The sequence below is a fragment of the Manis pentadactyla genome, chromosome 19 (genome assembly GCF_030020395.1).
Source record: "Manis pentadactyla isolate mManPen7 chromosome 19, mManPen7.hap1, whole genome shotgun sequence".
Taxonomy (NCBI): Eukaryota; Metazoa; Chordata; class Mammalia; order Pholidota; family Manidae; genus Manis; species Manis pentadactyla.
Genome location: NC_080037.1, coordinates 18,249,479 through 18,271,879, shown reverse-complemented (window position 1 = coordinate 18,271,879; position 22,401 = coordinate 18,249,479). Strand labels below are relative to the sequence as shown.

Sequence of the window (22,401 nt, the reverse complement as noted above, 5' to 3'; positions counted from 1 at the left end):
TTGAAATGAAGGAAATGGTAATAATGATCACAATCCAAATATAATGGAAAAGTAAATAGCATATAGAAACTTCTCTGCCCGTAAGTTGGTTCGCTTCTGTACATCAGTTCATTTATTATTCATTTCAGTAAGAAACACAGTTCACTGGACAAAGGCATGGAAGATTTCTTTAATAACTCTCAGTACTAATTTAATTCTACTTAAACACACATATTCTAGTGAATGCCACATGCTTTTCAGCATGATTTTATGTGTAAATCAGGATAATATGTTTTCAGATCATTAAGTAAAAGGAAGCATGAACTAAAACCTATTTAATCAATGAGGTATCACCTTTAAACTGTCACAAGGTCATAAAAAAGATAATTTCAAAGCTATAAGTTTCCTAATTGTAATCAACAACAATCTAATGATGAAAAAAATGTACATCTTAATGGCTGTAATAAACTTGAGCAAATCACTGTCTGTCTTTGAAGACATTTTGCTTCCTCTTTTGGTGAAGAGCCATCTCCCAAATTCTGGGTTTCTGCGTACAGAAAACGAATGATTGCATTGTGCCCAGAGAATGTGGGCCTGCAGAGCATTATGATAATGGCATGGGTAAGCGTCCACAGAGCAGAGATGAAGATAAGCCTCAGCAGTTGACTTCAGTTCCAGTGTACCACTATAAAACAATATTTTAGTTGCTTCCTGTTTGTGTTATATTAACCCTTCTACTAACCCACTGACAGATATATTCATACAGTATATACTGAATTAGCAATAGGGGCTTGCTAGGTCTAACTGAATCATACGCCATACATATATTATAAATTATTAGACCATACATTCCACAACACATGAACAATGAATTAAATTAGCCCCATTTTATGAATTCGATGTAAACTGCTATAAATTACAAGCTATCTAAATCAGTGTGAATGCCATAAAAAGAATATATAGCTCATTAAAAATTCCATATATCCCGTTAAGAAGGCTTATTATATAACTTAGAATTCTCAATTAAAGCACTAATTACTCTCTAATTTCTACATGTGAATAAAGGGTATTACATACTAAGGTATACAATTTTCTATCCTTTCCAGCATGTTGGAAAAATGAAGAAACGAATACCCAAGGATTCTTTTTTTGGTTTTGTCTTTTAGTCTGTATCTTTAAACACACACCTATCTAAATTCAATTCCCCTTTTAATGTCATGAAATATGATACTATCTGAGATGGTCAGCCCCCAAAGTCTCTTTCAAGCATTCTTTCTTAAGGTAGCTTCTGCCATCTAGTTTCAAGTGTTCTGGTAAACATCTATTGGTTAATTCTTACCATGTCATAAAAGGTACATAACAGTGGCTTTTATGATACAGTAGGTAATGAGTCTTTTTTTGGGAAAGGGGTTCCATATAAACTGCAGATTTACCCTTAATTTCCCCCTAGTGATGTAGTCTTTGCTGTTCTTATATTCTTTGTGACCAGAGAGGGATTTATCCAGCTCTGCAGATTGCTCTTAACAGAAGAGTGATATGCTTCCTTAGCCCAGAACACTCTGGTTCCTGAAGCTGGGCTATCAGGCAGCCATCACGTGTCCTGGAGTCCTCGGCCTCTGGTATTTGCAGAAAACACGTTTCAGAACACTGAACTGAGAATCATGTTCTTATTAGCAACAGACCAGCTTTTGGCTCTAGGCTGTGCATATCAATCTAAGCGGGAGTGTTCTTCTTAGTAATTAGTTCCACAAATAGTTAAAACAAGGCTGGAATTGATTGCAGATCTAAATATTTCTGAAAAAGTTAATTTAGTGAATTATTTCATAGAAATAATTAAAATAAAAATATCTGGACCGTATCACATTCTTCACATGAATGTGACATTATTGAACTCTAATTATTAGTATGTGGAATTTGAAGATGTTTTCCAGTGACCTGAGTATGGTTTTCCTAGTTTATTACTTTCACACTGTCCTTTTTTTCCCAAATGGAAAGGTTTAGATATACATCGAAACTAGCTCTTCAAAAGGCCAGGAATGAGAACCACTTGTATCCGATAATTAAAGCCCCAACTGAAAATATAAAATTAGAATCTAAATGAAGTGTCAAAGTAAAAAAGCATTTCCCAATCTTCTTCACATGAACAAAGCAAGAGATAAATGGGTGTGTGTACATGTACAGACACATGCACACTGTGAAATGGAAATCTCAACAATAAAACTATCAATAATAGGGTCTTAATAAAACAAAACAACCAAAACAACCAGAAACAATTGAGCCTCTTAAGTTCTAAAAAGAATTAATAAACGGGGTGCTCAATGGAGCCCTAGTAGTTGGGCATTTATATAAATTTACACAGCCAACATTGTTCATAGACTTACCACCTGGAGGCATTGCAACTGTGACAGGATCACTTATCAAGCTGCCTTGGCTGTTTGAAACATTCACTTGGACGGTATAGTTACTAAAAGGAACCAGCCCATCGATGAGCACCCAAAGGTTGGTCTCTTCACCGCTGTGCATGACCTGTGTGCCATTCAGAAGAGTGTAGTTCTTCTCTGCTGATCAGAAGGGGGAATTATTACAATTAGTGTATGTTTAAGAGTTCTTTCCCACTTTTATTTGAATATTTTCTGGGCTTCCTAAAGTATAAAATAGAACTAGAGTTTCACTACCCTAAGAGGCATCACATGTATTACTCTCAATGTGTCTATTTCTATTTTATTAGTTTGTTCACAAAATGTTACCTGGGTGGACATTATGTTCTCTAATTCATTCATCAGTGACCAAAGTAACAGAACTGGTATTCGAAGACAATATGAAGTCATTCACAAATACGACGCAGTAAGTAAAAATTCTGCCCAGACATGTAACTTGATCACTGGATGGATTATTTAAAGGTGTTTGAGAGTTTTTTAAGTATTAGAGTTTTCTTGGATGGGAAGGCTGGAGGAAATCACACTCTTTTCTCCAAATAGAATGGGTCTAGATATAAATAGCATATTCAAATATGCATGTGAGATACCGCATTTGACATCACCTTGGGAATTTTTTTCTTTTTTTTTGTGAGGTAGATTTGTTTGAGAGGCATCTATTTAATGCCTCTTCAAATAAGAATTGGTCAGAATATCCTGAAAAGCAACTGAGTTTGGAAGTAATGTGTGCCCAGTTTGATCACAGATCTATTTTTGAGCTCTCTGGAAGAATGCAGAGGCTGCCTGGTTATATAGAAGAACCATCTTCAATGTATCATCACGGGGTCCCAACACCATCAATCCTTCCAAAACGTCAGCAAGCCTGTTCTCAAATATTAGCATGTCGATGATGTAGGAAAACACTGGTGCCTGATAACACTGCTTATCTCCCTCTCCTAGGCAACTGGGTTACATTTCAGGTTAAAAAGAATTAAAAATTAGGCTACAACTGAAAACTTATTGTAACATTCATTTCATTTTCTGTTAGATGCTTTCCTGAGAAGCTTACATGTAGTAAAATTTTGAAAAACATTGCTTAATTTTAGTAATACTGAGTTATAATTACTCTTGAAACACAGAAAAAGAACCATTAAGAGTAGCGATATTTACCTCAGCTAGCCTTCTTCCTTTGCCAAACACTTTTTATTATACGATCTCTAATCTTCCCCTGACAAATTCCACAAATACAGGCAAGTGAATAAAAAGCACACATGATGTTTGACTTCAAGGAAAGCATCTTGGCAAGATCTGTAGATACTGATATAATCTTTATTGATTAAATGTTTAAAAAAGTAAAAGATGGCCATACACAAAAAGGGATCTTGCACTGTACAGTAAACAAAATGTAATGGTTGCAATATTTGCAAAAACTATTGTATTTTAACACAGTTGAATAGCAGAGTATAGTGCAAAGGGAAATACATAAATTTGGTTTTCAGAGTTCTGCACGTGAACCTGTCCTTGTCATTCTTGACAAGTGTGCTCTTTGCTAAATTACGAAGTATCCCCAAGCCTCAGGTTTTTAATTTGTGAACTGAGAATGGTAACACTTCGATGGCAATGTTATTGTGAAGGTTAAGTGAGATCATTTCTTTACAATATCCAGCACATAATAGGTGTTCATTTACAGCATCTAGGAATGTTGTTACATGCCCAGTTGTAAAATTTCAAAAAGGTCAGCTTATCCTATTACACCCAGGCAAATGCTCAGTGGCCTCTAAAGCAGTATGACTATGCACATTTTACAAATGATTGAAAATTGCCAAACAACAATGAAAATTCTAAAATTAAGCCAAGAGAATACAATTTTACAAATTTTAGGCCAGGTGCTAATGTAAGATCAATGAGTTAACATCCATGATTTTAATACAGGTCAGGTTTTTCCTTGCGTTTCATTTGTCTTTGAAACACATTTTAGCTGTAAAACAACTACTCGTGCCTCCTTTGAAAATGGCATGGCAGGGGGAAATATATTAAATGCCACTTTATTCTAAGTTTCCCAGATAACATTAATACATGGTAATTATACAATTAGTTGTAACATTAAGTTCTAGTTATAGAACAATGATTACTCAGTAATTATAAGAAGTATATAATTACTCAATAATTATGAGAAGTATGCAATTACATAACCATTTTGCTCAGCTCAAAAAAGAACTTGTACATCTCCAGGAAACACACCGCTGAGTGAATCGAATGTTCTCTCAACCAAGAACATACAACTCAATTCACACACCTAGAGCAACCGACAGGATTTCAACCCTCAATGAAGCTCAAAAATCTCCAGATTCAAAACGAAAACAGGAGTCACAAATCTCAGCCCTTCCTCCACATCAGTCTCCCTGTCTTCTCCCCCTTCCTTTGAACTTTACCATTTGAGCTCCTAGATATTAGGGGGAAATTCTTAAAATGCAAGTCCTCCGATCCCCCCCACCCCTCGGCAGGGCTGTGCTTTGCCACTTTTACCGCATAAGCTTTGTTATTGGTGGGCTGGAAAATGCAGCCTCATTGGTTCAGCCTCAGGAATCAAGCCAGAAAATGCTAAAGCAATAAGCATCTATCTCAGGTGACCATTTCCATCCGGTCGGCCTTGGCGCTGACCCTACCTGTGAGTATGAGTGGATGGTGCAGGCCCGGGTAAGCTTCTGTGTTCTGGGACCACAGCTACTCTCTCACCCCACCCCCAGCCACTGTGACTCCGCAGCGGAGCTCCCCTCACACCCCTCTCTGGCTGTGGTCTGTGCCATTGGGCTTTTGCTGGGGACTGCACTAAGTACTTTGAAGATGGGGTCATATGAACCAGTGTTCAGGGTTCACCTACATCAAAATCACTTGGGGGTGTTTCATAAACACCCACATACCCAAGTTCCACTCCAGACCTACTGATTGAGAATTTCAGAGGGCACGGCCCAGAAGTCACTTGGTGTTTCTTCTTAGGCATGCAGGAGTAGTGATTTTAGGGTTATTTAATTCATGTTCAAGGTTTGAAGTACTGATCACAATTCATTTCCTTTGCCTCCACAAATAATTAGGTCACAATTAGCATCCTTATTAATGATGACTTTAGATTCCAGCTTTCGACTATAAAATGTTTACCCTGTTTATGAAATAATAATGCATTTTCAGAAAGTATAAATCTAACTCTTAAACCGGATCTCTCTTTACAGATTATCAAGTTGCTCTGTAAGAAATCTTTAAATATGCATAAAAATAATTTTTAAAATGAGTAATCATTATTGCACACCTGAGAACAATAACTTCAGAATTCTGATATGTATTTCTCTCTCTCTTTCTTTTTTTCTATATCCCCACTGAGAATACACAGGAAGGAAAGATTCTTTTTATATTGGCTAACATCACACATCACAAGGAAAATAACAAGTTTTGTATAGACGACATAAAATTTTTAAATAAACTCCCACATGCTGTTTCAGGATATTCCACATTCAGTCCTACTTTTCTATCTTATTTTGAAGATAAAAGTGCTAAATGAAGAAACAACTAAAATAAATCTCATATGTCCAACAGATTTCACTTGTAAAGAACCTTTCCTCTAGCTTCCAATATGAAGTTCCACTAAAATGTTAAAAAATTAATACCCATCTTCTAAGGCTAACATCATAATTTTAATGTTATTTGTTGAATAGTAAGGTATTTCCTATACAATTTTTTTAAAAAGCAAAACCCAGCATAAATAGATAACTTTCCCATGCTTGAATCAGGGATGCATAAATTGATTGATTGCTGTCCCAGGAATACTACCCCATAGGGTTCCCTAGATTGGTACAACATAAATGGGTATCCTTTTCCATTCTTGTTATAATCATTGTCACAAGAATTTTAATGCACCATATATTCCATAATTTTTTTCTTCTGTGCTGTACTGCTCTGACCTTTTCAATATTCTATAATTTGACTGGCTGGCCATTTCAGTTCTCTCCTTTTTACAGCCTTATTAACTTGTGGGAAAGGGGTGAAATGAACAACCAATCAGAATACATAATGTTGCAAAGGTCAGCATAGTCTTGTACAGTATCATCACACACAGAAGACTGTATGCCAGGCATTAACATCCTGATATCTTATTCATGTGACAAAGATTGTAACAAGAACGGAAAATGGCACAACATGAATCCATTCTCGTGACAAAGATTATAATGAGAAATGACAGCGGACAAACCAAACTGATTCTTGTTACCTTGTGAGGATTTTATATGTCAGATTGGGTCCTGCTTTAAGCAAGGCTTTCTCTGAATCCAATTACAGCTTAAGGTAGGAAAGGTGTTAACTAAGTTTCCCACTTCTTGCTGTAAAGAGAAAACGCTGTATTTTCCCTCTATTGAGATCTCAGCTGTAGGGTTTTCAGCTCCCCCTTGCTACTGCAGAATTCTACCAACACAAAAATCAAAAGACATGGAATGGAGTACTGCAGATCAGGGCAAAGGGCAAATTAGGCCCTCAATGTGCACGATGAATTCTAGGTCGTATTTAAGTTACTTTTATTTATTCCTCCTAAGGATATTATTTCAAATTATTTTACCCAAAAGGCAAGGGCATATCCAAACTCCGTTATTATCACAGATCTCACTTTGGTAGAGATCTGAACGGTACTGGATTGTTTATTTTTAAGTTAATACATGGTGAAAAGGGCTTATTTCTGGCCTCACATTTTTGCCAACATAGAAAATATTTACGGATATATATACCTACACGCTGTCTTCTCCATAGGATATTTTGAAAGATAAAGAACTTGTGAGCCACTTAGGCCTCTGAGAAGGACAATGATCTATTAATGCATTATATTTCTTACCATTATTGTAATTACTCTAATGGGATTTTTAATTAATTGTCATCTAGCAAAAGCTGTACTTCCTTGATTCCTCTTTAAAAAGTGGTCGTTCTGCTAGAATGACAATTGTAGTTCAGGGAATAAATACATAGAACGTTTCATCAACCCACCAAAAAATGCTTCAGAAACCTTTACCCTGAGTCTGCGATCATGCAAGAGCAGTAACAGCTCAATAGATACTGAGAATCTTTTTGTTTTGCTCTGTTTTGAAGTTTTTTAAAATGCATGGGCAGGAGTATGCCTAAGGTTGCACAATTAGCCTTCTAAATATTTTAAATATCATTTTTAAAAGTCCTTTGGAGCATGATTTCTTTTCATCAACTTTGCTTTATGTATCAGATTTACCTAAATGAATATCATTTTATTAACATCTGAGAAGATGATTAATATATACACACACACACACACACACATATATTATATATATATATATATAATGAATTCAGAGATATATTTTGACTTTGGTAAATTAGGGAAATATGATCCATTTTCATCAACGATATTGTACTCTGGAAAGTCAGATTTTTTTTTCTACTTTGACTTATTTTTTTCCCCAATTTGGGCAAAAAGGATTTTTTTTTTCCCCCAATGAACCAACTCTGGCCATTATCCCAGCTATCCAAGAGCTATATGGGGAAACAGTCCCCCACAGAAGGTGGTCTCCAGCTTCTAAACTGAATGCTGGACAAGAACATGACTCACTGATTAGCAGGAGACTCTTTCTTCTTGGAGTTCTAGCAGAGCCTCACCAAACCTACCGCCACACAGTATGTGTTCTTGCTGTGTCAGATATTACCACAAACTTAGGAGCTCAAAACAACAGATTTTTCTTATAATTTCTGTGGGTCAAGAGCCTGGGCATAACTTAATCAGGTCTTCTGCTAAGGATCTCAAAAGGCTGCAAAGTGTTGGCTGGGACTGAAGTTCCATCTAAGGCTCTACCGGGGAAGGATCCCCTCCAGCTCAGGTGGCTGTCGGAAGCATTCTGTTCCTTGCAGACTCTTGAAACCAAGAGCCTCAGCTCCTCATTGTGGTTAGCTTGTTGCTGGCCGGAGGCTGCCTGTGTTTCCTTCCCAGGCAGGCCTCCTCAGCATGGCCGCTTGCTTTATCAAAGCCAGCAAGAGACAGAGTCTCCTAGCAAGACTGGTTACAATTTTATGTAATGTTATCACAGAATTAACATTCCACTTCCTTTGAGAAGGCAGAGGTTTGACCACGTGCAAGGAGATGGCATAACACAAGGCCATGTGCACCAGGAGGTAGGCATCACCACATGCCATCTTAGAGTCTTTGTGTTACAGTTTCCAAATTGTGGATACCGATTAACCTGGTGTTACAGTTTCCAGACTGTGGACATGGGAATAGATTTAGGATTAATCGTAAACTTTCAAAAGTTTATAGTTTTGGAGAAAATTGAGTAAATTAGTATCACAGAATCACCATTCCAAAATAACTAACAAATTGGAAAAAACTAGAAGAACAAAAATAATAACATTATAACCAAAACAGCTAAAAATCTTGCAGCAAATATATAGGGAAAAGGAATAAATTAATGGCATTAATTTTTGAAACCTCACAAAGGAAGATATGGTAAATCGATATTCATTGATAGCAAAGTTCCTGACTCTGCCTCCAGAGCAAGGAATATAAAACAAGGAAAATCCAGGGAACTCTTACTAATCTTCTCCAATCTGAAGGAAAATGGATGGAATTCTGCAGAGACAGGAAGAGGAGCTGGCACTGGCTGTCTTGCCAACCGCTGTGCTGGGTTGGGGGTAGAAACTGATGATCCTAGGAGTGGGGGATGAATGGGAATAACTGGAGCAGGATCCATCAGTCCCTTCTGCTCTGTTCCCATTTCCCCCACCCCAAGGCTACAAAGTACATGGATAAGCAACACCCAGTCCTCAAAGTTTAATTTGAGGGAAAACTAACCAGGTGAGAGAGCTTCCCATACAAGGCATCAACAAGATGAATTTGAAGGAAGAAATAAAATATTAAATATGCATACATAGAGCCAAAAGCAAAGAAGGCATCCCAACATAAAGAGACTAATTAACCACACAGCTCTGGGGGAAAATTATACATATTCCCTGTAAGATGCCAAAGAATATTAGAGAGCCAGAGAAACAAACTGGAAATTAGAACGAAATCGCTAAATATTTAACAAAAAAGTTAGAACAAGTGAAGAACAGAATAGAAGCAGCTAAAATCTGAGTCAGTGGCATGACGAAAAGACTTGATAATCATCATCCATACACAAGAAAAAAAAAAAGACAACAATCAGAGAGAAGATAATACATATAAGAAAGAAAATGACCAGAAATATAATTAGGATTTTTTTTGGGGGGGTGTATTTTGTAAATGAAAGGACAGCGGAAGCTTTTGTGGGTATTTGACCACAGGATTTCCATGAGAGGCTTCCAGCTGGGGACCAGGAAGCTCAATGGAGTGAAAAATAACTCAGGGCCAGTTGGGGATTCTTTTAGATGTCTCTAGAATTGTTGAGAAGGCGGAAGCAGAGCTGCAATTGTCCAGGGCCACTGAGTGGTGGTGCTGCTGACAGTGGGGCATCCTAGTGTACCCTGCCAGACAAGGCACAGGCTTGTCTGGGCCAAGCTTTTTGTGATTTCTGCAAAGTCTACTTCTCCAGCTTTCCTGATGACTTTTTAACTGCTCAGTTCTCTTACAGTAATTAATTTGTACCTTCATTCACCAGAGTTGCTTCTGTTGTTTGCAACTTACAAATTGAGAAAGGTCTGAAATGATGTTTATGTTGGGTATTTACAAACAGTAGGATTTCAGGGAATGATATTTTTCTAATTACATGAATTTTGAAGTTGGCATGCATAATTTTTGTAAAATCCAAAGGCTCATGAGAGTGTTGAAAGAAAATATATAAATTATATTTAAATTTATAAATAAATTATAATAAAACCAGGTATCTGCAAATTACAGCATACAGGCCAAATTTGGCCAGCTTCCTGTTCATAGAAATAAAGTTTTATTAGAACACAGGAACCTATTTATGGGTATTGTCATACTACAACTGTACAGTTGAGTAGTTAACGGCAGAGACCATATGGCCTGCAAAGTATAAAATGTTTGACTATTTGGCCCTTTATAGAAAAAGTTTGTCAATTGCTAACTTAAGCACTGAAAGTGACTACCTCTGAAGATATTTTGCCTTCCTGATTAAAGAGAGCCATTTCCAATTTCAGGTGGATTTTCTTGAGTAAACTCTCTTTAAAGAGTGCAATAGTGTATGTGGAAAGACCACAGTGATGGAGCCCTATCTTACTTATATCACTGTACTATACTGTCATTAATGTTTTGAATGTCTTTCATTATTCAACATTTATAAACGCAAGTTACTGAAAAGGAAAGAAGCAGGAAGAAAATATGTTAGAGGTAGTCCCAAATTCTACATGCCTAGGAAGTTTGCAAATAGAAATCCAAGTGCATTGCTTTGACTGCAGTGGGAGCTCTTGTTCGAAAGGCTTAAACAAGAGTAACTGAAGAAAAATTAATGACTGTTTGGACAAAAGGAGGAGGAGCTTATTGTTACAACTGCTTCTGAAAGATTTTTTTAAGCTTTCAAAGTTATATGCCTTCTAGATGTAATTTACCGAAAACATGAAACACGCCCCTTCCTACAGATATTAGTGAAAACCAGTAAATGAGTAAGTAAGGCAAAAATAGTTGCTGAAAGAAGTAAATTCAGTGTTAATGTTGCTTTGAGATTTATTTTAGGGAAATAATCAGATAAGTGCACCAAATATTGCATCTTCTAAATATAAGACAGTCAATTACAAAATGGTTTAATAGTACCTATGCAAAAATTTGGCTTAAAAACCAGGAACAGGTGGCTAGAGTCAGAGGCAAGAGAACTATAAAGTGGTACCATGAGTCCCCAAATAAGCATTCAGTATGTAAAGGATCATAAGATATACATTTGTTTGTAAAGCAAAGAGAGTCTGAGATATAAATGTTGCCCTCTTGAGCAACAACTTAATCAATTTTGCTCTCTAATTTAAAGTAGAACTGTTTTTCTCTTCTAAGTCCCCCCAGTGGTGGCTTTCTAGCCTGGATATTATAGAAATGAGAGGAACTGTCTTAAATCCTTTCAAAGGCATTTAATTCACCTGAACTGCTTTCTTATTGTTAACCTAGACCAGTTAATGTGGTTAAGTTCTAATACAAATATGTGAAAGCAGGTAAAACTTCTTCCATGCAAAACAGTTAATCACTTACCTAATGCAGCCTAAGAATGCAGTTTATAGCTACCAATGGTACGTTTTAGTTTTTTTTTTTAAGAATAGTTACCTTAAACTTTAAGAAAAATACTGGAAAATTTATACACTTACTAATAATTGTAGAGTACATATTTTGTCTCAACCTTTTAATCTTTGTTCATTCTTCAGGCTTCTATTGTCAGTATACAAATGAAGATTATTATCTGCTTTTTAAACATGTTCATAATTCATAGATGCCAATAAGAATATTTTGTTCTTCAGGGAGACGATGAGAAAGAAACTGGCTAAAAAGCAGACCTGGGGATCTCCAATCCATAATCAAATATCTAGATTGATCGTGTCACTTGCACTTGTATTGATTTCAATTGGAGTAGCTCACTGGAGGGAATAATAAAAATGTGGAATAAAACTGATTTATGAGAACAAAATAAATCCTTTTGTGAGTGGTAATGAATTGGTACTATTTAACCCTTTCAATCACAGAGTGAAAAAGCGATTTATTTTTTTTAAGAATGCTGAGCTAGCCAAAAGAAGTCATATCAGAAATGCCAATACTGCCAAGTGCCATTACACAAACTTATAATACTGGGGAAGAAAGGCTGCCCAGAACTTGATGGAAGGCATCATTTGACATAGGACATCCTTCCAGCTTTCCTGGGCCAACTTCTATGTGTCGTCACAAACGATGGACCTCGAGAGCCAAAGTATTCTGAAATCACCCAATAAATGTTTACTATATTTATTTACATGATTTATAAGACAGTTGAGAAGGGAAAACAGAACATGGTGCCACATGAGCTACATTTAATTCTTCCCTACATATAGATGTTTTTTATTTTACTCAAAATTTAAGATACAACAGTGAATTCAAGGATTATCTCCAGGACAACGGATATCCAGGGGAGACAACTTCCAGCAAAATTAAAGCACATGGAAATATTCACCTTAAAGAAAATTAAAGGGCTTAGGGAAAAAAAGAGATGATGTGTACATAGAACGAAAGCAACTGTGTCAATTCTATCAGGTGAGCCAACAAGCCAACCGGTTGTTTGAATGAGAAAAAAATTCAGTTTCCTCACATTCTTTGAATATCCCGTTGACAAAAGATTCCCAATGGTTTGCCATTGATTCAGTTTTTAACTTTTCCACTTGTGCCGACATCTAATACACACGTTCTAAACCTATGCTGTCCAATACAGTAACAACTATCCACCTGGGGCTATTGAGCACTTGAAATGTGACCAGTGTGGCTAAGGAACTGAATTTCTAATTTCATTTCATTTTAATTAATTTAAAACTAATAATTGATTTAGTTACTAAAATATTTTTAATTACATTAGTAGGTGAATCTACTTTTTCAGCTGCAAATCTTATGAAATCTAAATGCAGATCAAATATTTCTGATAAAAGTTATCATCTGAACTGAGGTGTCCTATATATGTAAAATACACACATAGACTTGATATTAAAAAGAGAATGTGCTATCTCATTATTCATGCTAAGATTTTTTATTACATGTTAAAATGATATTTTGGGTATATTGGCTCACATAAGATACATTACTAAATAGGTTTTAACTGCTTCCACTTTCTTTTAACTGTGCATACTGGAAAACTTGAAATTACATATGTAGCTCATATTATATGTCTTTGGATAGCGCTGTTCTGATGTGCTAAAAGGAAAATTAGAATGCTTGGAAAATGGGTTCATTTTCATTTTAAACCGGTAGAAGAAAACCTTATTGATCGAAGATCTGCCTACATGTATTCACACAATAAAAATGTGTGAATGCACAGGTTCTTTTAATTCATAGTCCTAAGAAAGCTAATTTTAGAACAACTGGAAGAGATTCCTATAAGGCGTGAGTTGATTTGTTATCAGTTCTGTCCATTTGGCTTGTACTGTCATGGCGTTTAATGAAAGTATATGAAGGTAACTTTATTTATCCTCACTGGCATAAAAAAGCTTTTAAAAAAATTAATACATTTTAGTATTTACAATGAAACATAATTTAATACAATTTGATGGTACCATAATTATTATAGTATAATAATTTTTCTAATGTGATAACCATACAGAGTAAATCAATTTACAGGAAACAGAGGGTACAAATCAAAAAGATAATAAGAAACTCTATTATCATGAAGGAATCAATTATTAGGAAATGTGAAAGTGAACCACTTTAAGTTTAAGCGATTCGAGTAAGAAGAAGATAATAATAAATGGCAATTGCAGTTGGGTGGTCTTTTGAACGGCACTGAGATTTGAGATTTTTAATACTCTGTCCTTTATAAAGTCATGTCTTTTGTTTCCAAGTTCTCATGAGAATTTGGAATTTTATAATCTGTTGTTTCATAATATCTTCCAATAGTTTTGCTACAAGATGACACATGTTACAAACTCCCTCTTTTTTTTTCTTTTGACTTCATCCATTACTTGTCTGATTATAAAAGAAAGTCTTGTTTATTGTAAATTTAAAACTCTATCAGACATTATTAAGAGAGAAGCTAAAATCTAGAATCTTAAGATAGATAGTAAATTATCTTATTAATCTTGTATATTTGGGCATGTACCCTTTCATTTTTCATACACATATATAAATACATTATCATATTTTACACCTATAGAATTTTATAATACTCATTATTTTGTAGCTGTAATAATATATATTTTCTTTAAAAAAATTCCAAGAAGGAAAATTTCTGTTTTTTTTAATGGGTTCAAATGTGTACGCATATATTTTAAACCTTTTACATTTACTTTATAAGCCTATGTTAATCATCTCAAGTGAATTTCTGGGAAAAAAAAGTCAAATAGTTTGGTTTCTGTTCACTTAAAATAATCATATTGCATGGGTTGTATTTGTAATTGGAACTTAAATCAAAGCTCTTTTTGTCATTGTTATGCCTATTCGTTTATGTTTCTACCTTAGTTTTTGGAATCATGTGGGACAACAAACAATTGGCCTAAACAACAATAAACTGCATAGAGTTGTTTTTGTTCAAAGTAAAAGCATCCATCCTGTCAATATTTTATATTCAGCAAATTTCACCTGAGTGGCTGGACTCATGGAAATATTCCTTAAGCGTAAGCACTTCTGTATTTTTTGTCTTAATGGAGCTGGAAAAAATAACTCAGAGATTTATAAATGTTTAAAGAAAGCATTGATGAAAATAGCATGCTTTTAAAACACAGATGTCATACCAATGATGATTCTTTTAACATTACAATAAAAATAAATGAAGATAATCACAATCACAAAAGTAAAATACCTAGACAAAGCCCTAACAAAAAATATTAGGTCTTCATGATAAAAGGACAAAACTTTATTGTGAGATATAAAATGCCTAAATAAATGGAATCATAATACATTTCTGGATGAGAAATATTTGAAGATGTAAATTCCTCATGAATTAATTTATAAGAAGAAGAGCCCATTAAAAATATCAGTGACATTTTTTTTTGACTCAATTTAATGTTCAGTTGGAAGAATATACATAAAAGAACTAAGACCTTTTAACAAAAATGAATAATAAGCTGGAAGGAGAATATGGGAACTTTACCTATATGACACAAAGGTATTTCCTAAATATTTATGATGTTGAAAATATAAAGATTAAATTGTCACACTGATGATTTAAAGAAAAGCAGAGGTATAAATAGAAGGAATAAAAAGCCCCAAAATAAGTGCCATCATACATATGAATTTAAATCTCTGATATATTTTGCAAAATTAGGGAATATATGTTTCAACTCCAGATAGACAAAATACACTTTTACAAAAATAAACTTATTACACTTTCAAAAAATCTAAAACACTATTTCCTAAAACTCATAACCCAACAAAAAGATAAATTGAATGAAATACTTCACATTGCAATGACTAGAAATTACTATTCATAATATGTAAGCTACCATATAAATCAAAACTGATATAAAAACCTCTAAAACCTCATGGGCAAAGTGTGTGAACAGACAAATAAGAAAGACCAACAAACAGTAAACATGTGGAAAATGTTTTATCTCAAAAGGAATAAAAGAAACGCAATTTAAAGCAACCTACCATTTTTACCCATCAAAATATTTGCACAATTATAGACAGTGAACATATTTGGATATTGTTAGGAGTTATGTGAATTGATGTGATTTTTCTTGAAAGCATCTTTTGCATATTAAGAGTTTAAAAAGAATATTCCCAACCCTCAATTTAACAAGTCCTTTTTAGCAATTCATATTAAGGATATATGCAGAATTTTGTGTTGATAATAAATATCTTTCCAATAGTAAAAATAATGCTAAACAAACAATGGAATAGCTAATACATTTTGGTATATCCATGCTACTGATATTGTATACCTATTGAGAATGTTTTTTGTAAATGCTTTTTGTGTGATATGAAAAATATTCATGATATAGGGCTAAAGGGTAAAGGAAGACATAAGTCGTGCTTTCAGTAAGATCTCAAATACATTATATATATATGCATACACATATATATGTCTCCATAAGAAAAAAGACTAGAAGTCAAGTGAAAATGTAACCCATTTATAATTAGTACCATTTTGACAAAAATTTTCTGAATTTAAAAAATACATTCCAATCTAGGCCCACAGCTATTAAAGTTAAGTAATATTCAATTGTATAACATCTGGACAGATATTGACAAGCCCTTGTAGTTATTGCAGTTCTCTATCAAAATCCTTAACATAGCCTACATGACCCCGCCTGAAACAGCTTCTGTGTGACTTACCAGTCTCATCTTATACTCTTCTCTCCCTCATCCACTCTGAACCAGAAACACTGGCCTTCTTTCATTTTTACCCTCCTTGCATCCTTCACTAATGCCACCCTCTGCAATTCTCTTTCTTGTATTCTTCTCCTAGTTAATATCTAAAGGTAGCTCCAAAAGGCCTCTACCTAAAAGGTCTCCCTTGATCCTCTGGTTTATATCAAGTTCCTTATTATGCAATCTTAGTGACATATACTTTTGCTTTAATGCTTTGTAAAGTTTGCAATTTTATATTTTTACATAATTACTTGATCAATTTCTATCTCCCATTGTAAATGGCAAGCCCCTTAAGCACAGGATCATGTCTCTTTAGCTCACTACTATAACCCTACTACCTATCATAATTCCTGTCTTGCTCCATAAAAAACAAGACACATGTTCATGGCATGAACAAATAAGTGAATAAATGAACACATTTCTAAACTTAATGCTATGATTTCAAACATCTATTCTTCAGGTATAAAAGTTCCTCTGATATTTCCCCAATGGTATATGACTATAAAAAAGACCCAAAAGATTTACATGCAACCCTATTTACAAATAAAGAATCCAAATTCTCAGAAAATTCCTTTAAACTGTTATACTTTCTTAAATGGCCTGCTGGCATCTTTAGATTCTGTTTTTTTTTGAATTGAGTGAAATAACACATGGATCATAAGAACTTCACAACAAAGTTGGTGAAAATTAGTTCTCCTTGCCTGTGCTTAGGAGACAGCACGATGATTTTGGAGTCCTCTAACAGTACTTCCTAGGGCACAAAGTGATCCTCGTAACTCTACAGTGATGCGCACCCATCCTCGTCCAGCGAGGCCCGTCCCCGGGCCCTCCCACAGGGGCTCAGGGGTCAGAGGACCAGAACCTGCTGGAGGACTCTGCCGCAGAGGGGGGGCAGGGACACTGGCCCTAGAGGACTAGATTTTCTTTCAATTTCTCTACACAGTCCGCTCTTGAATTTCTTTCTAATATTAACTCCTAGCTGATACTCATCTACCTAGAGCCTCCTTATTCAAAATCCAGATAATTAGATATAATGCTTCTGTTCTTGGTCTAGAAATATTTAAAAACCGACTCTAATATTGTATTTATTCAGCAAACAATGAATCCTTGCTATGAAAATGCATAACAAAACGCACCTGACAGGTATATTAGTGGTATACAAACATCAGTTCAGAATATTATACATATATGATCCTTGGATGGCATTCCCATATGAACTTCATCAGGTAGGTACTAGACCCCTCTAAATCAGCCACGGTTTGAATATTTTTAAATGATTTGAGTATATCCCCATTTGAAAAGGAGACTTTGATTTAAAAACAAAACAAAACAAAAACAATACAGTCTTCCAAAGCTAAAGGTAAATCATTTGGGGCTGGCTGGTCTGGAGACATTATCTCCACCTCATGGTCTCCTTTCAGAAGGAAATAGAATACAGAGATTCCCCCAACAAAGATGCTCTGCTGAGTTTGAAGAATGAGCTTAAACCACAAGAACACAGAAATCCAGCACTCTCTCACACCTATGTGGGCTGCACCCTGACTCGGTGTGCAGCCCTGGGTTACGATTTGCATTTCATCATTCCTACGTTGCTTCAACAGACACAACAACACAGAGTTTGCACTTGTTCATTATGTCAAGAAAATAGCCAATTAGACAGGAGACACAAATTCAATAAGCTGCTGTGTGAATGTTTAGAAACAGATGAGTTCTTAAGTAATTTTGATAAATTAATGCATAATTCCTTTCTCGTGAAAGAGTATGTCCTAATTCCACATTTCTATAGCTTCATTGACCATGACATGATATAAAATCAGAGGTGTCAATATAGTCACTGGGTATATACTCTACAACATGTTTGAAATGATGTATATCTTACTACTGTTCATTCATATATTCACACACAATACAGCAATGATTTTTAATGCCAATTTTTTTTTCTAAAATTTCCTGTGGGTATTGTGTATGTGGGCATTTATACCTCTACAGAGGTGCCAAAACTTCATGCAAAAAGTACATCAACTATAATTTCTTTTTTGCACAAGAGAAATTTGCTTCCCAAAGAAAGGAAGTAATTTTCTCTATTCCTCAATATTCTTACTGCTCTTCATAATAATACTTGCTTTGAACATAACCTCTTTCCACAGTTGTCATTTCTAATATCCCTTGTGTTGATTTTAAAACATATGAAGTGGTCAGCAGAGAGGTCAGGGTTATTCTGCAGCCAAAAGAACTTTCTAACATGACTCATTTAATTTCTTCTGTGTTTCTAAGAGAAATTGTATAGTCAATAATTGTGTAATGTGGAAAAAAATCCCACAGGATAATGCCTTTAACATGCCTGTGCTTGATAAGCATTTGTGTATGAAATACTATCACCTGCTCTGTTAGAGTTTTACAGAGTTTCAATATTCATATATTGGGAGTTTATTTAATACAGTGGGTTAAAGCCGTACTTCCTATGACCTTTCCTTCTAAAAGTACGGGGTATCAGGGTAAGTGTTCCTGAAAAGAAGTGGACCACACGCGTAAGCCAGATCACTTTGCCGAGCAGGCTGCAAGGCAGACATCACGCTCGCTTTTCTCCCCTGCTCTTGTCTTCCACCACGAAACACTCTTTACAAGATCTCAGGCGAGCTCACTCCTGCTGCCTGACCCTCTAACTCATTACCGGGAAATGAATTCAAATGGCTTGACAAGAAGTTGCCTCTTTTATCTTCCCACTGACTGACAAGTAACTACAAAGTTCTCCGACGGGATTCCAAGTTACAAGGTGTACTGCATCCCCGGAACAATTCCCCCACTGGCGGCTTTTCCCAGAGGGCAGCGTGTCAGATATACTGCACTGCTTGCAAGCACAGCTCTGAAAGTGCACATTTTCCCTCCCCACTAAAACACAGACATCAGGGACTATAAAACAAAGCTGTCCCTTTCCTAACAGCATTAGCCTTCCTGCGGACTCCTCAAAAGTATAGGGGTTCCCACATATCATTATTTTCTTTACCTTCCCAAGAAAACAAATGCTTCTCTTTTTCCACCCCCATGCAGTTTTTATAACACACAGTTTGCTCTGGGAGACAAGGTATCTGGGGAATCAGATAGTGTGCAAAAGTCTCCGAATTTCTCTAGGTAACCTTGAAAGATGTATTGCATTTTCGTGGTTTTTTGAGATTTTTTTAGATTTTAATTGTGCTTGAATATACTGACAATCTTAAGTCCTATTTCTGGTGACTGGCAGCTCCTGGAGAAGGTAAGCCTATTCTGGGTGCTGGTATTTTAAGGTAGTTAATAATATGCATTCATTAGTTTAAACCCAGCTGTAGTTTCTTCACCTGGACAATCTCAGCCGCCCCCACCACCCCTTTTTCCTTTGTTTCCAGATATGCCTGTGTGCCAAGGTGCAGACACTTACTACTGATACTTGAACGAGATGCTGACTCCAGTTATAAAAGGAGGAAAAGTTTATGCTCAGAGAATGGGGAAGGAGGGAGGGGGCAATCATATATCTACTCCTCTGACATTTCTGCCTAGAAAAATCCTATTTTGTCTTCTTCCGCTTCTAGAGATTACAACTGCAGAGAAAACTTCACGTCCCTGTTCTGAGTCCTCTAACTCAAAACAAACACCAAATCTTCCACTCCTGGGTACTTCTCTAAGGTTATCTTTACGTCTCAGTCATAGTCTCACTTATTTCTCTGACCAATGCTATTTAGTCCCTTGTTGGTTTTTAGTATCCTCAGAGTTTTTGTTTGTTTGATTGTCACCAGCAACTGGTGTTGTACTGGAGAAAGGGATGTAGGTGAAACATGAGAAGGACAATTTAACATAACACACGGCACCAAGGGAGTTTTCCTGGATAATCAGTGAAATTTATGTGAAGTTGCTCTTTGATTCTCTGGTGGGCTCCTACTCTAGGGCTTCTGACTCACACCTCAGATCTCTTCCTTCTAGGTGGGACCAGCTATGGTTACTGCAAATTACTCTGCTTTGGAATCATCTGCTTTTACCAGTTCTTTTCTGTAATTTATTAGAAAAAATAATATGTATCTATTGTAAGAAATTTAAAATCTGAGTATGGAAAATGGGAAGGTAAACCATTCTTAATACAACCACCCAGAGATAAAAACTATGATGTGCACATGTATGTGGACACGTATATATATATGTGTGTGTGTGTGTGTGTGTGTGTGTGCGCACACGCTGTCCAAATTTCCATTTCCCTTTTGAAAAAGTTTCCAAAACTAATCACATTTTTTCCAGGGCCATCTGTTCTTAATTTTAATTCCATGATTTTCTCTCTTCTCTTTCTTTCTACTCTTTGTCCCTTCTCCCTTCCTCCCTTGCATCTTTCTCCTTCCACTCTTCCTTTTAAAAGATTCATTCCTGGTTGAAGGTATCCACACTGGGAAAAAAAAAATCTCCTAAAACCTTTTTCCTGAGCCTTTCCATATTCAGGAAGAATGATTTTCAGCAATCAACAAAATGACTCAATCTCACCAATATGAATTTATCCCACTGTTCTATTTTCCCACTAAAATGATATTTCCCTTTGTCAAAGTTGAAGGGTATTTTCATTTACCCCCTCATCTTTTTTCCCAGTAATCTACATTCTCTCTTTCCCCACTAAACATCTTTATTCTGTGCCACTGCACAAAATAGGGGTTTAGAAGAAGGGCATTTAAAAATGAAAATGAAGCTGCAATACAGTTTTTCAGAGCAGGTGAAAGTTAACAGTGCACAAAGGACTCAGCAATTAGCACACCCTGGTGTTTTGTCTTAGAAACTCAGACACAAAACAATCTGTCCAGTTATCAAGCAAGGAAGATCACTTCCCTATTCATTTAAGGGGAAGGATAATGAAGAATCAAACTATTCACAGAGGACTCTGCAATAACTGCTTTAAAAAAGGAGGAGGACCTGGTATTGTCTACCAAGAATAGGATGAATGTAAAGCATCTAAGGAATCGAAGTAATAGAAGGGCTGGCATTGGTAAGAATATTTGATAGGACCTCAGAAGATTCTATTTTTCCCTTAATAATATTATTTTCTGTTTTCCTTCTTGACAAGTGGATGGCTTTATAGTATCTGTAGTTGAAAATATTTTTGAAACTGTATATAGCCTTAAACGCTCATCCCACATTCTTTCCACTTATGAGTTAGATTTTTAAAAATTGTAATTTTAGAAACAGTGTCACACAAACCATATTTTTACTACTACACTGTCAGTCATGTCAGAGTTTTGTTTCCCCTAAATTTACATGTTTTTTATTTTAAAATCTCACACACTCAATGTGTTTCAGAGGGATCTTTTGTAAACCTGTTATCTATAATTGAAATTGTTAGTTAATTCATGTATGTGAAGAGAAAGCAATACTGAAGATGCTGTGAACTGACCCCTGGGAACTGACTTCACCTGCACAAGGTGAAGGACGCACTCTAGAGAGCCATTGAGCAAAGCATTTATTCCAGGTCAGTAAATGGCACTTGCAGACCAAAAAAAAAACTAATTTGCATCATATGGTCTTCATAATTGAATGGATGTTTCAAATTAGGCAAAATCCCACAGAACTAAGTACTAATCCTTACTTTTATGAGAGACATTAAGCAAAGGCAGAAAATATATTCTAATATATCCCATTGTGTGTTGGGCAACCTGTTAATTTTTGCCATTCATGTTTATTTGTGTTCACTCTGTCATTCTCTTACTGTCATCATCCTCAAGTTTTTCCAGTCCATCACTGAAACAAGTAAGGCCCAGTGTTTCCAAAATTTCCCCCCAATTAGCTCTGTTCCACTTGTCACACCCACACCTGGCTTCTCTCTTGCCTCTCTTGCCTGGAGAATGACTTGGCCGGTTTGCCTGTCTTTTCTTCTCTGTGTGCAAAGTCTAGGGGGGCAGAGATCCTGCAGGTCCAATCTTTAGTGCCATTTTACACACCTCAGATTTGGTTTATTAAAAACTAGTTGACAGTCTAATTAATCAGGTTATCATTTTCCACCTGGTAAAACTTCTGTGCCTGAAGGAAAATGACAACAAAGTCTAGTAATAAATCAAC

At 35.7% G+C, this 22,401-nt stretch overlaps 1 protein-coding gene across 1 annotated transcript in view; it reads right to left on the bottom strand.

Annotated features, from left to right (window-relative positions):
• The window catches only part of USH2A (usherin), a 722,977-nt gene that overhangs the window by 265,550 nt on the left and 435,026 nt on the right, over positions 1–22,401 (bottom strand). The window contains exon 37 of the mRNA XM_036931704.2: positions 2,361–2,540. Within this exon, the coding sequence (XP_036787599.2) occupies positions 2,361–2,540 (180 nt within the window). The remainder of the gene's footprint in view (positions 1–2,360; positions 2,541–22,401) is intronic.